The sequence below is a fragment of the Ambystoma mexicanum genome, chromosome 11 (assembly GCF_040938575.1).
Source record: "Ambystoma mexicanum isolate Mex_15411 chromosome 11, UKY_AmexF1_1, whole genome shotgun sequence".
Classification (NCBI taxonomy): Eukaryota; Metazoa; Chordata; class Amphibia; order Caudata; family Ambystomatidae; genus Ambystoma; species Ambystoma mexicanum.
In genome coordinates, this window is record NC_090934.1 from 685,404,931 (window position 1) to 685,419,263 (window position 14,333).

Consider the following 14,333-nt stretch of genomic DNA (forward strand, 5'->3'; position numbering starts at 1 on the left):
TCTGCTTGCTGTCAGCTGCGCTGGTTTTAAACTTCCTGGCATGACTGCAAACTTACCCAAAAAAAAAAAAAAAAACAAATACAGCAGTCTGGGTTTACCAGTGTTTGTGATCTTCATTGTTCTATCCCTCTTTCTCATGTCAATTATCTCGTGGTTCCTTATGTGATGCTGAAGAAACTGGTATGGGAACCTTTTTAGAGTGATCATTACTGCTCCCTGCCTCTTCCTCAGTGGTTGATATATTATTCATTATGTAATGTTGGGGATTACATAAATTAGATCTGGTACATGGTTGAGGGAGGGTGTTGCAATATGCCATTAAGGCATGAGGAATGGAGGGAACATCCCTGAGAGGGAATGGGGGGTATGCGACTTGCCCCAATGATGTTCTGTCATCCCCTTGAGGGTCCTCTCCCCCCCCGCCCGGCCAAGATGATCCTCCCTCATATAGTCGCCCCCACGGTCAGGATCATGTAGCGGATGCCTTCCCCTGGCCACATAAGGAGAAGCTAGATCAGGGAAAGGAGTGACAACATCATCAGATTCCTCACATGTCCCTCCCGCATACATGGGTGCCCGACTTATCTGCTTTGACGATTGCGGAAAATCAAACTCCTTAATATGATTGGGAGGCAAGGCTCAGAATACTTCTCTCCACCGGGTGAGCCTCCTGCAAAAAATCTGGGGTGACAGCACATGATAGGAGGAACAGGACACCCACGAGTGGCCTAAACACTCAGCAGCGCACGTGGATATCTGCCACCGTGAAATGCCTCCCGCAAGAAGAGAAGGTCGTAAAAACCGGTAACGCCCCTCATAAAAGCCTGACTGGTGTTGCCGGGAGGAGACATATAGAAATGAAAGCGGTGAGGGAAAAATTGCACATTCTATGCCAAGAATCCAGTTCCGTTGATGCAAAAAAAAGGACTGACTGGTGTTGCCGGTAGGCAGAGGCAGCAGGTCTGGCCACACCCACGGTGTGGAGCCTCCCACGCAACCCACATTTCAAGGTAAAATTACTTTTGTGCTGTGTAAAAGAGTTCAGGTCCCATCCCAATAGGACAGACTCCCATAAGTATGGTGGAAAGGGAACAGGACTGAAGAGTAAAAAGTGATTAAATAACGGGAAAAAGCAATACTGCTGGAAAGGTGTCTGATATGAAGAGGTTCCTATTGAGAAGAAACAACATGTCAGTTCTTAGTAATGTGCTGGGCCAAGAGGAGAGTGAAAGCTTAAGAATAAAATACAGAAGCTTGTGCTGGAGCGCAGAGGCAGGGATGCCTCCTTTCACTGAGGAGCCTGAAGGCAGAACCACGCAGAGAAGGTGGTGGGTGGACGGAGGCCAACTCCCTCTTAACGCTGGAGGGTCTAGGATGGCAGAGAACCTGGGAAACGCAGAGGTGTCGAGAAGAGGGAAGCAAACCACCGACGCAGTCACACACTGGCACCCAGCAGTCTCAATGCTGAAGACCTGACGGTAATGGGCAGGAGCAACCGACACGAAAGACCCCATTGCGACGAGGTCAGAGTCGTGGTTGTGCTTCAAGCAGAGAAGCTGCCTCTCCCGACCAGACATGCCGCAGGAGCTCAGGAGCGTGACCCAACGACTGAAGCAGGAGTAGGGTGGTGGAGGGGGGTGAGGTGCCAGAATAGACCACAAGGGCATACACTACAGTCTCGAGGGTTGCCTAGCTCTTGATGGGCTGACCCCGATAATACCCCAAAGGCTGTGAATTAAAGCAGAGGCATATACAGCTTGAGAGGCAGATTAGCCCACAGGGGGCTAAACCACAAAACACTCTGCAAGGAAGTGAACGCTATACGCTATTCAGAAGGCCGGAAGAACCAGACAGCCCATGCCGGGCTGAAAGATGTAATAATCCAGTGAGGGTTAAAAGTCCCAGCGAAAATAGGCAAGCTGCCTAACACCCATAGAGACCAATATTGAACTGTAAATCATTGGAGCGATCTAACAAGGAATACATATAGTGGGAGTAAAGTTACTTAAAGTTGACCTTATATAGGTTATTGGTGAAAGGGAGAGCATTGGAGGGAATAGGTTTGAACAGACGACAGAATTTTTAAAGACATCCTGACAAGCACTGTTTTTTTGTTTTGTTTTGTTTTGAAGCTTAGGGAACATCATCACCATCGTAGTTTGTAGGGCTCTAAACCTCCAAGTTGTACCATGTCCTCTGGTCCTTCTCCTATGTACGACTTACCATGCAACGCTGACACGGTCAGGTGCAAGTAACATTTTTGAGCATGGTACAGGTCTATCCATGGTTGTTCCTTGTTGCCTCCCCACATAGCCCCATCTGCCTTTGGTTTGGAACCATAACTGAGGGAAAACGGTGAGATTGACTTATTATCTGTATGGCCAATAATGCCAATTAGTACCCGGCGGGGGTGTGAGCTTGGCCTACCAGCCAATGAGGAGGTTCACAACAGGGCTCTACCACACAGTAAAGCCTCAGCACTGAGCCTCCTCAGAGCTGGAGGCTGCCATCTTCCCCTGCCGGATAATGAGGTAAGTGCTCCCCCTGCGTCCCCATCCCACACCCCCCGTGGTCCACACATTTTCCCCTGTCCCATCCCTGTCCCACTTACCTTCTGCTTCCATATCCCTCGCTGGCGTCGGGAACAGTAGTGTTCCTGGCACGTAACTTGCTGCCATGGAAAGGGAGAAGGGACTACATATGTAGTCCCTTCTCCCCCAATCTGTGGTGGACAGCTTTTTTTAAAGTTGAGAAACTGCGTACGAGTTCCTCTCTCAACTAATAGCAATATTACTCTTGCAGAGGGGCATTACCATGACTGGTAATGCCCCAGGCTATAGTTAAAGCCCTCGCTTTGCTTGGGATGCTACCTGGCCCAGGGCATTACGAGGCCCAGTAATGCCGCCCCGACCCCCGCTCTGGTAATATTGCGAGAATGTTTTTATATAATTTTGAACATAAAAGATAGAAACAAATCACCTTTGATTCTCGGGTTAGGCTATTATAAACCTTTAAATACTAAATATAAATACTAAAACACAGATCACACAACAGGTCAACAAAAACATTTTCTAAACAGGGCTATTTTTTTTTTTTACTTATAGGATATTTGTAAGGCCAATAAATACATCTTTCCATACGTACCTTACTGGATCCACCTGTTTAAAGCAAACTTTAAAATTGGTATTATCCTGAAGCTAAGCAGGAGGATAATGATTGTTAATTTCGATATGACTTTGCAGATTATAAATTAAACGCAAGCATAACAACCAACTAATTTATAGTGCTTATGGCTGACTCAATGGTATGTGCTTTCGCAATGGGAATTAAAAATATACTTATTTCATGTCTTGATTGTTGTATAAAGGGCTCCAGGTAAGATTTTAGAGTGGGACTATGTATACCCTACTTTTTATTTTATTTGGGGAGACAATTATTTTTCAGAGTCTAAAAAAAAGTAATCACCATTTCCGGAGGGGTAGGGGGGTCGTTTTGGCGGGTAAAAATACATTTGAATAGATATCTTTTTGCAATCCATAATTCTTTGCTTGTAGTAAATCTTGACAATTAAATGAACACATGTTTCTCATCAAAATGTTCCTCTTTAGAGCATGCAGTAATAATACTAGAGTGCTCTCCTGTGGAACGTCTCTGCTGTGAACAATGTTGTAAACATATCTTCAGAGTTGGATGGATGGAAGTAGAGAGACAGGATCCTATTTGTTTGTTGAAGCATTTTAAAAGCATATTTAAAATTTGGATATAATGCGGTACCATATGCAACGTCTGTAAGTCAAACTACTGGCATGAGAGGTGAAGCGAAGAGAGAGAGATGTGATGAGGAGGGATCCACAACCTGTGGGTGTTTTTGGTTAACACCTACCCGTTGTCTGCCCGTGGCCAGGCTAGTCCCCTGTCATAACATGACTTGTTCCTAACACCACTTGACAGGCATGCTATAAGTAGCAGCATGGAAAATGGCTGGCCCATGCCTTCAGAAAACCAAAACCTTTGGCTTTGCCAATAATATTTTTTGTTGGGAGCCTTTGCCTGTTTTAAAGGAGTAAAAGTGGCTACTATGCCGCTTATCTGTAGAGCTGGCTGTATAATAAACTATCATGGTATGTGGGGAGTTCTCCGAACAACGATTCTAGACCTGCTGGGGTAGGGGGTGATTAGGGACGGAGTTGGCCTGGCCGTTTTCAGATGTGCCTCACAGAGGGTGTTTGAGGTGAACCTACCCGCCTGTCAACCTGCAAAGAATGTGAAAATCCCCAACAGTGGGCATCAATACTTGAGGAAAAACAGAGGACTACATGTCCCATAATGCTGCTATTGCATGAAGACAGCAAGGGAGACACAGGACAGAGAACCGAAAACTGAAGGAGCATTCCACCCCACTAATGCAGATGTGGTTCGGGCCACTTTGTGAGTTCACAGTTGTCAATCAAGACACTAGCATGGGGTATCGGCAAGATGCGGATAGGTCTCTGAAAGGCAGAGTTCCAACCCTGGAAGACCTGTGGGACGGGGACGAAGGACAGGGTGCATAACCACATAACGGTATGTTCTGTGAATCACTAAGATGGCAGCAATAGCCATGCCACTTTGTAAAACTTCCTGGACCCTCAGGGAGAAGAAGGTCCAATAAGCTTCCCAAGTTCAAACTTCAGAGTCAGCCAATGGGGGTAGAGAGCGAGTCTCAGCCCCATTGAAAGGAAGATGATAGGGAGTGGAAGAACCTCGTTGTAAGGGTGATAGAGGGAAACTAACAGTTTTGGACCTGATCCCTGAACATACAGGGCGAGCTTGGAGAAGCATGGGGGCAAGAAGGATATGCCCTAGCAGCATCCCATCAGGCTGTGGGAAACCTTGCTACAAGCCACCAGAGTCAGCTTGGAAGTGCGGTCAAGCATGACAAGCTCTTCTACGAACCATCCAGGAACTAGAAGTGGTATCCCCCACTTTTGCCCAATGGCAACTTTACCCAATGCATTTTCGCCCAATTGTTTACCACTTTTTTTTATATCACAGATGGTAAGTATGGATAAGCTATATACAAGGGTAGGTGGGGATGAAAGGATGGGAGTTGCAGAGGTTTCCCCCCACTTTCTGTGGTACATATTAAGTGGTAAAAACAGCAAAAATAATTCTGCGAAGTTGACATTCGGCAAAAAAAGGGAAAATAATAAAAAAAAGAAATTCTGCAAAACTTCATAGATCCACTGCAGGTACCTTACCACACACCTCCACCTCCACCTGCAACCCGTAGTAACAAGACCTGCTCATGGCAGGAAGGCAAGGTAAACAATAGAGATTGCCAGGCAAGCACCCAGAAAGGTGGAGGGAAATACCTATGTGAGTTGGGATCACCAAGGATGTCCAGAAAAGACCTACCTATGAGACAAGGAAGTATCATGGCAGTGGCTAAAAGCCAATCATACTGCCCCTGATCAAACAAACAACTGAAGGACCTTGGGGTCTCATACCAATACTGAAAACCCAGACAACTGGCTTCACTGATATAGACTAGGAATGCATCAGAGTAGTGGGTTTCAAGGGAGAGAAGAACTTCTGAAGACTAGGGCAATCAATAAAGGGTGGTGGGGGTCAGCCAAAGCCAACAGGGATTCATTGTCTTGTCTGACCCCAGCACCATTTTGTTTGTAGACGATTCACTCTAATTTCCCCCTCGGGACAAAGACAGTTTCCCCATCTTTCATGTGTGAACAATAAACGTGCTTGAACCAAACTGTACGGTTTCTGGTCTCTCACTCCCAAGCCTGCTACAGGTACCTAAAATGACACCCATGCAAAGTTAAATACTTCTAATGTGACCATCAAAACGTTCAACAAAATGGAAGAGTTTTAGAACGTATTCCTTAACAATAAGTGTGAGGCAGTTATAATTGTTAAAAGGCAGTTAATCCAAGCACATGTAGTTCCAAGCGCATAGGTTGCTCAACACAGGGAAACCTAACCCTTCAATACACAAATCTGGGCACCATTTATTTATTTTATTTATTTGCATTTGTATAGCGCACTTACAGCCCATGGGCATCGAGGCGCTGTTACATGAAAGTGTAATTGACTAGGTTACAGGTGACCGACTTGGTCTCTTGGGTACAAGTGCATAGAAATCAGTGATTTAATATATGAAAGGTAGGTGAGCTTGAAAACATAGTCAAGTGTGCATGCAATCAGTAATACATCAGAAATAACATGGCAGCGGAGTAGGGAATACAGTTATACAAAAAGCTTGGTTTTGATAGCTTTACGGAAAGCTTGGTGGGATTAGATCATACTTGGGTGAAAAGGAAGAACGTTCCAGTGAGAAGCGGACAGTGTGGGAAAGCTAGACCGCCCAGCGCGAACTTTGAGCGATTTAGGAGTGATGATCGTGTTGGCATAGCTCTTTCTGAGGAGCCTTGTGGAGGTGTGCTTAATGATTCTTTGAGTTAGGTAGGGTGGTGCCAGATCATGAAGGCATTTATGTATAAGCGAGAGAGTTTTAAAGATGATTTGTTCTTTGACTGGGAGCCAGTGGGCCTCCATACCTCGGAGATGTGGTCTTTACTTGATATGCCCGTGGCCGCTCTGATTGCACCACTTGGAGTTTAGCAAAATTCTTGCAGGAGGTCCCTATGAGGAGGGCATTGCAGTAATCCAACCTTGATCCAATTATTGCCCTGGCGATAGTAAGACAGCTCTGACGGGATAAGAAAGGCCTGGCTGCATTGAGAACTTTGGAATAGTAGGCGGATGAGGAGGCCACAGCGTTAACCTGTCTTTCCACGGTCAGGTCCGAGTCAAGGTAAACACCAAGCATCTTAACATTGTTGGATACCTTGATGGGGATGTTGTCAATAGTAAAGTACAAGTACTGCTGATCCAGATTTCCCAGAGTAGTAGGGGAGCCAATTAGGAGGATTTCCGTTTTCTCACTATTAAGGCAGAGCCAATTATCCACCATCCATGACTGGATTGTGGAGTATATGGTGGTGAGGGTGATCAAGTCCTAATTGTCAGTGAATGGAATACGCACCTGTGTGCCATCCGTGTAGTTGGTGTACGAGATGCAAAGAGAGTCCAGGATGCTGAATAGAGGCCTAGTGAAGAGGTTGTAGAGGGTGGGCGCAATGCAGGAGCCTTGCGGGACTCCACATTTGATGCTGGGGGTGGCAGAGGCTGAGAAGACTTTCATAGCTCTTTCTTGGAGAAAGGAGGTGATCCAGGCACAGGCTTTGGGAGAGAAGTTGGCTGCAGAGGCAAGATGGCGGCAAAGGGTGTTATGCTCTACCAAATCAAAGGCTGCTGATAAGTCAAGGAGCATTAGGAGCGCAGGTTTGCCCGAGTCTCTATGATCGTCCATTTGATTCTTTAGGTCTAGAAGGGATGTTTCAGTGCCATGTCGTGGGCGGAAGCCAGATTGCTGCAGGCTTAGGAGACGGTTGTCTTTGAGAAATTTCTGAACTTGCAGGTAGGCTGCTTTGTCCAGTATTTTTAGGAGGAAAGGGACGGTGGTAATAGGCCTATAGTTCCCTGGAACCATTGGGTCCAGGGATGGTTTTTTAAGGAGCGGGCGAACCCAGGCTTCCTTGAAGTCCTTGGGGACAAGGCCAGTTTTAAATGAAGAGTTGATAAAGGCAGTTATGAAAAGGGCGAGGAGGTGTGCAGAATCTTTTATGAGTTGTGCCGGGCAGGCATCGCCCTTACAATTGGAAGGCTTGATGGTTTTGAGCAAGGCAATGACTTCCAGTTCTGTCATTTCTTTGAAGTCAAACGGGGTGGACGGGTTAGAATTGGAGACTGCAGGCAAGTTGTCATGCAGGTCTGCTATGAGAAGGCTAAGGGCTTTTTGATGGCCTCGGATTTTGGTTTGGAGGGTATTCAGCTTGTCCAGCATAGCTGACTGAAAGTTGTTACACCAATTCTCATCCTTGAGGAGAGTGGGAGAAGGGGTGGAAGGCTTCTCAAGCTTGCGGAAGATAGTGAATATTTCTTTGGATCCTGATTTGGCATAGTTGATCCTAGAGTTAAACGAGGCAGCTTTAGCTTGGATAATGTTGGTTTTGTAGTTTTTAGAGATGGCTTTAAAGGCACTCCTGGTGGCCTCAGAGGGGCTGGAATTCCAAGCAGAGTTCTAGCCTTTTTTTGGCTCGTTCGTCTAGTAAGTCCTTCGAGAACCAGATATTTGAGTGTTTGGCTTTTTTGAGAGATAGGCGGGCTATAGAGTCGACAGCTTGCTTGATAATGTCTTTGTAGGTGGTTGCAAGAGTGTCCGGGTTTTTTCGGAGAAGAGGGCTTGGAGTGCGGGAACCGAAAGGAAAGGTGCAATGTTTTCTGCAGTGAGCTGCCTTGAGCTTCTAGCGAAGGCAGCTGGGCATGGAGTGGTAGGCTTCAAGGAGCCTTTTTTTGAGAGGAGGTTGAATTGAATATAATGGTGGTCAGACCATGGGATGGGCGTGTTGGCAATTACTTGGATAGTGCAGTTATGCTGAGCAATCCAATCTAGGGTGCGTCCTTTAATGTGTGTGGGTTCATGGATGATCTGGGAGAAGCTCAAAGTGGTCAGGCTTTGTTCACGGTATTAGCATTGGAATCCTTGGGGTCGTTAAGCCCTAAGTTGAGATCGCCCAAGAGCAGGACATGGGAGGTCCTTTTGATGCTGTCAGACAATGAAAGGATAAGGTTTTCCTGGAAGTCGGCAATGGGCCCTGCGGGGCGATATATAATGTGAATAGAGAAGGTGCAGTTGTGAGAGGCATTAATTTTGAGAGGGAGGTAGTCGCAACTGTGACTGATTTGGCCTTCAGCCTCCCTGATAGAGAGGGATTCCCTTGTAATGAGGGCGACACCACCACCTCTCTGGTGCCTTTGGTCTTTTCTAAGTATTGTGTAATCTGTGGAGATGGCAAGAGATAGAGCAGGGCCGGAACTTTCGTCAAGCCAAGTCTCAGTGATTGATAGGTCAAGGTTGTCATTGATAATGAGGTCATTAATATCCAATGCATAAGCCGGTAATGAACATGCATTGATGAGTGCACACTTGAGGGTGTGGATGGGAGGAGGGGTGAGAGAGCGGATGATGAGGTGCTGGCGTTGCTGTGCTAGGGTTAGTAGCACAGGTGGGCAATAGTAGGGGCCCAGGCAGATGTACTTCCTGGTGCATAGGCATAGTATGGCTGGTGTTATTTTGAGCAACAGGTAGTGCCGTGGGCAGGGGCATAACATTGGCAATAGCATGTAGTGGAGTGGGCATCACATCAACATCAACAGGTAGTGCCGTGGGCAAGGGCATAACATTGGCAATAGCATGTAGTGGAGTGGACATCACATCAACATCAGCAGGTAGTGCCGTGGGCAAGGGCAGAACATTAGCCATAGCAGGTAGTGCCGCGGGCATCACATCAACATGTGGTGCCGTGGGCAGGGGCATAGCAACAGCAATAGCAGGTAGTGGAGTAGACATCAACAGGTAGTGCCGTGGACAAGGGCATAACATTAGCAATAGCAGGTAGTGGCATGGGCATCAAATCAACATGTAGTGCCATGGGCAGGGGCATAGCAATAGCAATAGCAGGTAGTTTAATAATATTGGCCATAGCGGGTAGGCGTCGGGGCACAGAATTGGCATGGTGTACGCATCACTGTGAACGCCGGATCCAGAGGCGAGATTATGGGCACAGAGCAGACTCCAACTGTATGGGCAAGCGAACGAGTGTCAGACATGGTGGAGCGCCAGTAGAGGGTATAGAGTCACAACTGGGCAACAGGGGTTCTCCTGTATCTTCAGTGAGGTCAATGTTATTTGCGGGTCTGTGGCAGGGATCCTGTGGCAAGCAGCAGGACTTTGTGGTAGACTTTAGGGATGATAGGTGTGGTTGATGGCCCATGTGCCCGGACACGTGTGCATCAGCGATGTATACAGTGCCAGCAGCATGGGAAGTGCAGCGTTCTGATCTACGACTGGTGGTAAATGCTAACCTTGGCATCAGACACACCACTGTGGCAATCGCTATCCATTTGTATTATAAATTAACACTAGTTGTAATTGATTGATGCCAGAAGCTGCTGTACTCCGGGGGCCTCAGTTGTCCAGAAGTAAATGCTACTGCTGAAGACGATTACATTTTAAATGCAGTGAAGAAAAAGAAACCACTGTGTGGTAAGAACCACATTTCCCAAAAGAGACACAGAAGGCTCACATCGTTGCTGACAATCCCCACAACATTAGAACAGAGAAACCCTATGGCTGGAACACTACAGCCATCCTTGATTTCATGAGAGCAACCCATTGTCTCTTAGAGGAAGAGGCAAATCAAAATTCACAACCTGGTGGCATTACATAGTCATGACCTCAATGTACAGAAGAGGTAGGGTTGCACTACTGGCATATTATAATTCTGCCACATTTCCCTGACATGGCTGATGCTAATAATGGGCCCCTGGGCATGGCCTCTATTCTAACTGCAACCTACATTGTGGGCTGCATAATTTTCATTCAACATGAGCGTAACTATTAGTCTCATGGTCTCTCTGACTGGAATTTCCAGTAAACTGTCTGTACATGTGACCATGACATTCCTTTGAAGTCATACAGCCCTAGGAACTGTAATTTACTTTGTTCACAAGACTTATGTTTTGCCTGTAATACATAGGTATCTAAAAGGTGGATAACATAGGGGACCCAATGATGCAAATACTGCTCGGCATTCCATGCAAATCCGATAACCTCGCCGTTGTGCACTGTTGTCCTATTCAAGTGTGTGACATTCCAACGGGTCCCCTCTCCCTGGTGCTGTAAACCTGGACTTCCTGGTTTAAGATGATGCTGCCAATTCCTGCACATGACATTTGGTGTATTTGGAAGGACACAAAAAGAGAGCGGCAAGCTCTTCCAGTGGATTGGATCCTGCATATTCGAAGAAATGCCCCCTTCCATCTCCCCCGCTAGGTCCTGGACCACCTGGCTGGAATCAATAGAGAATGTATACCTGCTCCAGACCCTTACTGCACGAAACCTGCTGCACATCAACCAAATGGCATGTGCACTAGACCCTCAAAGTACATCCCACTTCTGTAATCTCCTGTGCTTTTTCCATGGAATCTGGCCAAAACTGCAAGCGTGGGTACCTACCTGCTGGGTGGGGATTTCGACCTATTTAATACGAGCCCACAGTTCATCTTAGTTTCTGTAGCACGGCAAAGTCACTGAAAATTTAAAATGAAATACATTGGCCATTATACGATTGCTCTCAGCATTTAGTTTTATAACACACAATGTATTGCTACAATAAATGCAACTATTTTCCACTCGCTTGGCTAAATATTTTACACTTTTCATCTGTCAGTTGTGGCAAATCAGAAGAAGTACTTGGTCTACTATGTGCCATGATAAGGGTTTTTTATTCATAATCAAAAGAAAACACCTATCTATCCCTACTGCTATGAGGGAAGTTCCCTGCTTAACTAACACTAAGGATGCTCATCAAAGTCTAAAAGAAAAGGGCCGTAGTCCAAATCCTATTCCGCTAACTGGCCCTACCCCTTAAGAAAACTTAACCAAAAAGGAGGCCAAAGCAATAGCCTCTGTGTTTCGCTTCAGCCTGCCCAACACCTGGATCTCTTCTACAAGAAGCAGCCTTTAAAACTTGAAAGTTCTCGGTCTCTTTCCAAAAGAAGGTTTTCAAAGAAAAGTTCATCAATGTCTCAAAACACAGTTCACAAGTCTTTCATTTCCATAGGTTTGCCAAGTTTTTCAGTGTCCCCAACACAGTTTATAACATCTTTGTAGGTTCTATTAGTCACATTTGAAGTCTTTACTTATCTTCCATACGGTTTCCTTTTTCTCAGGATAAACCCTTTTTTATTACAATTCCCCCAATTTCGATACTGTTTTATCAGGCTCCCGTAACCTTTGTGGCTTTCCTAGCCTTGACGGTCGCCATTCGTGCCTCTCAATGGCGTTTCCTCCTTGGGAGCGTTCACTTCCCTTCTGCTGCTCGTCTCGACAGCAAATGCACTGCTCATGCAAAGCTTGGGGATCTGGGTTCGCCTCTGCAATCTGGTCTCAGCATTGGATACCAGGCCCAAAGCCCACCACAGCTTCCGCGTGGTCGTGCCACCAGGCGAGAAAGTTTCTTTTCGGTCTACATCTCTTTCCTTGCCTTGGCTTCTCAGTCGTTCAGGGTGCCAGCCTCCTGGCATTAGGCTACCAATTCTCTCCCTCTAGACGCCAACATGGGCTCCGCGGTTTAGACTGGCTCTGCCCCTCCAGGATGTCTCCTCATCAAGGACATGCCACTGCGTAGGATTCACTCTCCTCCATTCCACATTCCTCGTGGTTTTATGTACGTCACCACCAACAATAAGGGTGTGTCCTTCTTGGACTGTGGCGTTTAAGCGAGATCTAGCATTACCTGAAGCCCACCCAAGTGATTGAAGAAATGTCACTTTTCGGTGAATCAAACCCAGAATAAACAGTTGCCCAGACCCCTGTGAGGGTCTTGCTGAGCAGGCTCACCTCCCTCGTCTCAAAGGGGGTGCCTCCCCTCTGGGGAGAAGAGACTAATAGTCCAGATTCGTCACAGTGTATAGATCTGGCTAAGCCGGGGCAGACATGACATGGCTTCATATTGTAAAGAAACTCTTGAATGGAGATACAGAGCTGGCAAACTATTAACATGGCTGCTCAGGTCGGAGTACCCCCACACGCCCATCTTCTTCTTATACACGGACAAGGGAGAATTATGCTACCAACAGCAGGATATAGAGTATTTAAAATCTATTATGAAACCTTATGCACCCGACTGGATTGGACCCCAGAGGAGGAAATAAACGACACATTGACTAGATAGACCTCCCGACGATTACTGTAGAACAAGCAGCAACTCTTAATAGGCCAGTGACACTGCACGAACTGCAAGCTACACTTGTCCAGATTCATCACACCGTTCATCAGAAATAGAAATACGATATAGAACTAAATCGGTTTGGGAGTGATACAGAAATATGTAGGTTTGGGTAAAAAGCATGATATGCAACATGTTATAGTGACAGCATATGTGCATATTTTAATTATGCTGTCATTTTGTCCAAAATAACAGCCTATCTCCATGGATGACAAAAAATATGTTCTAGTAGGAATACAAAATAAAGAGTGATAGATTAATGAAAAGTGTACATTATTCTGTCTACGATTTTAAGAGTTTGCCAAAAAGAAAATGGAACAGAAAAATCACTGTGTTCTGCCAGCATGCAACAAATTATGTAAAAATACTCACATAGCTGTGTCTTTTCAATAGATCATAAGGACTGCTGGTACAGACTTTGTCTCCTTCCAGACCAATCACTCTCTTACAGATGTGTGTTCTGGGATCATTTGGACTTTTCGCAATTACAATATCACCTCTGAGAAAAAGCATATGAATATTTCAAATAATTAAAATCTACATACACAACGTAACATATTGAAACATTCAGTTTACCGCCTTAAAATGAATGGACTCTCTGAAAATGGGTTTCTTAAGCCATAGGGTAGTACTGATCCTCCTAGATATCCCTCTACAGATTACTGCATTGGGAATACTGAACATTTATTCAGGGGTCGAAATTGGAATTCATGGAGAAGTAGCTGTAGGCAATTGAAGGGTATCAGGATTTTCATCTGACCAGAGGTTACTTATGTCCCAGGGCTATTAAAGTCCTTCCTCATAAATGTAGTGTCTATAAGATGACAGCATTTTTACAAAACGGTGGCATGCACATTCCTTTTACCTTTCAATCTACTGCTGTGTTGCTATGACAGACTAACCAGACTAACTCTCTCACATTGTACTGGACATGTCCCGTTAATCGGGTCAGGCAAAGTCAGGCACTTTACACTAAATTGATACACCTGATACCAGTTAGCTCTCCACATGCGAATAAAAGGCAACAGCTAAAGACACACTCTGAGCAAAGTGGAACACGAGTATGAGCAGAATTTACGGGACAAAGGCACACCTACTGGAGCAGAGCAACAGACCAAGGGATAAGAGCAGCGGAGCAAAAACCCCAAGGCTTCCCCCTACTGGAGGTCGTTGCCTCCGACAGACTGCAAAAGACATGTGGAGAAGGCCAGATCCCACAAGTGAAGATTGCATTGAGTTTCAAGGACACCAGCGACCCTCCCAGGGGGAACGGCAGAGTTGGGGAGGCCAGACCAAGCCTATGGTGCTAACCTTGACTCGTAAATTGGAAATCGCAAACCAAGAATGAAGTGCACACAGCCAGTGAGTTGGCAAGCAACCTGAGAGACCGATGGGTGTTCAAGCGAATGAAGTAGCAAC

General features: G+C 45.9%; 1 protein-coding gene across 2 annotated transcripts in view; it reads right to left on the reverse strand.

Annotated features, from left to right (window-relative positions):
• The window catches only part of IMMP1L (inner mitochondrial membrane peptidase subunit 1), a 569,671-nt gene that overhangs the window by 291,563 nt on the left and 263,775 nt on the right, over window positions 1-14,333 (reverse strand). For both annotated transcript variants that reach the window (XM_069623548.1, XM_069623549.1), the window contains one exon: window positions 13,287-13,413. In XM_069623548.1, the coding sequence (XP_069479649.1) occupies window positions 13,287-13,413 (127 nt within the window). The remainder of the gene's footprint in view (window positions 1-13,286; window positions 13,414-14,333) is intronic.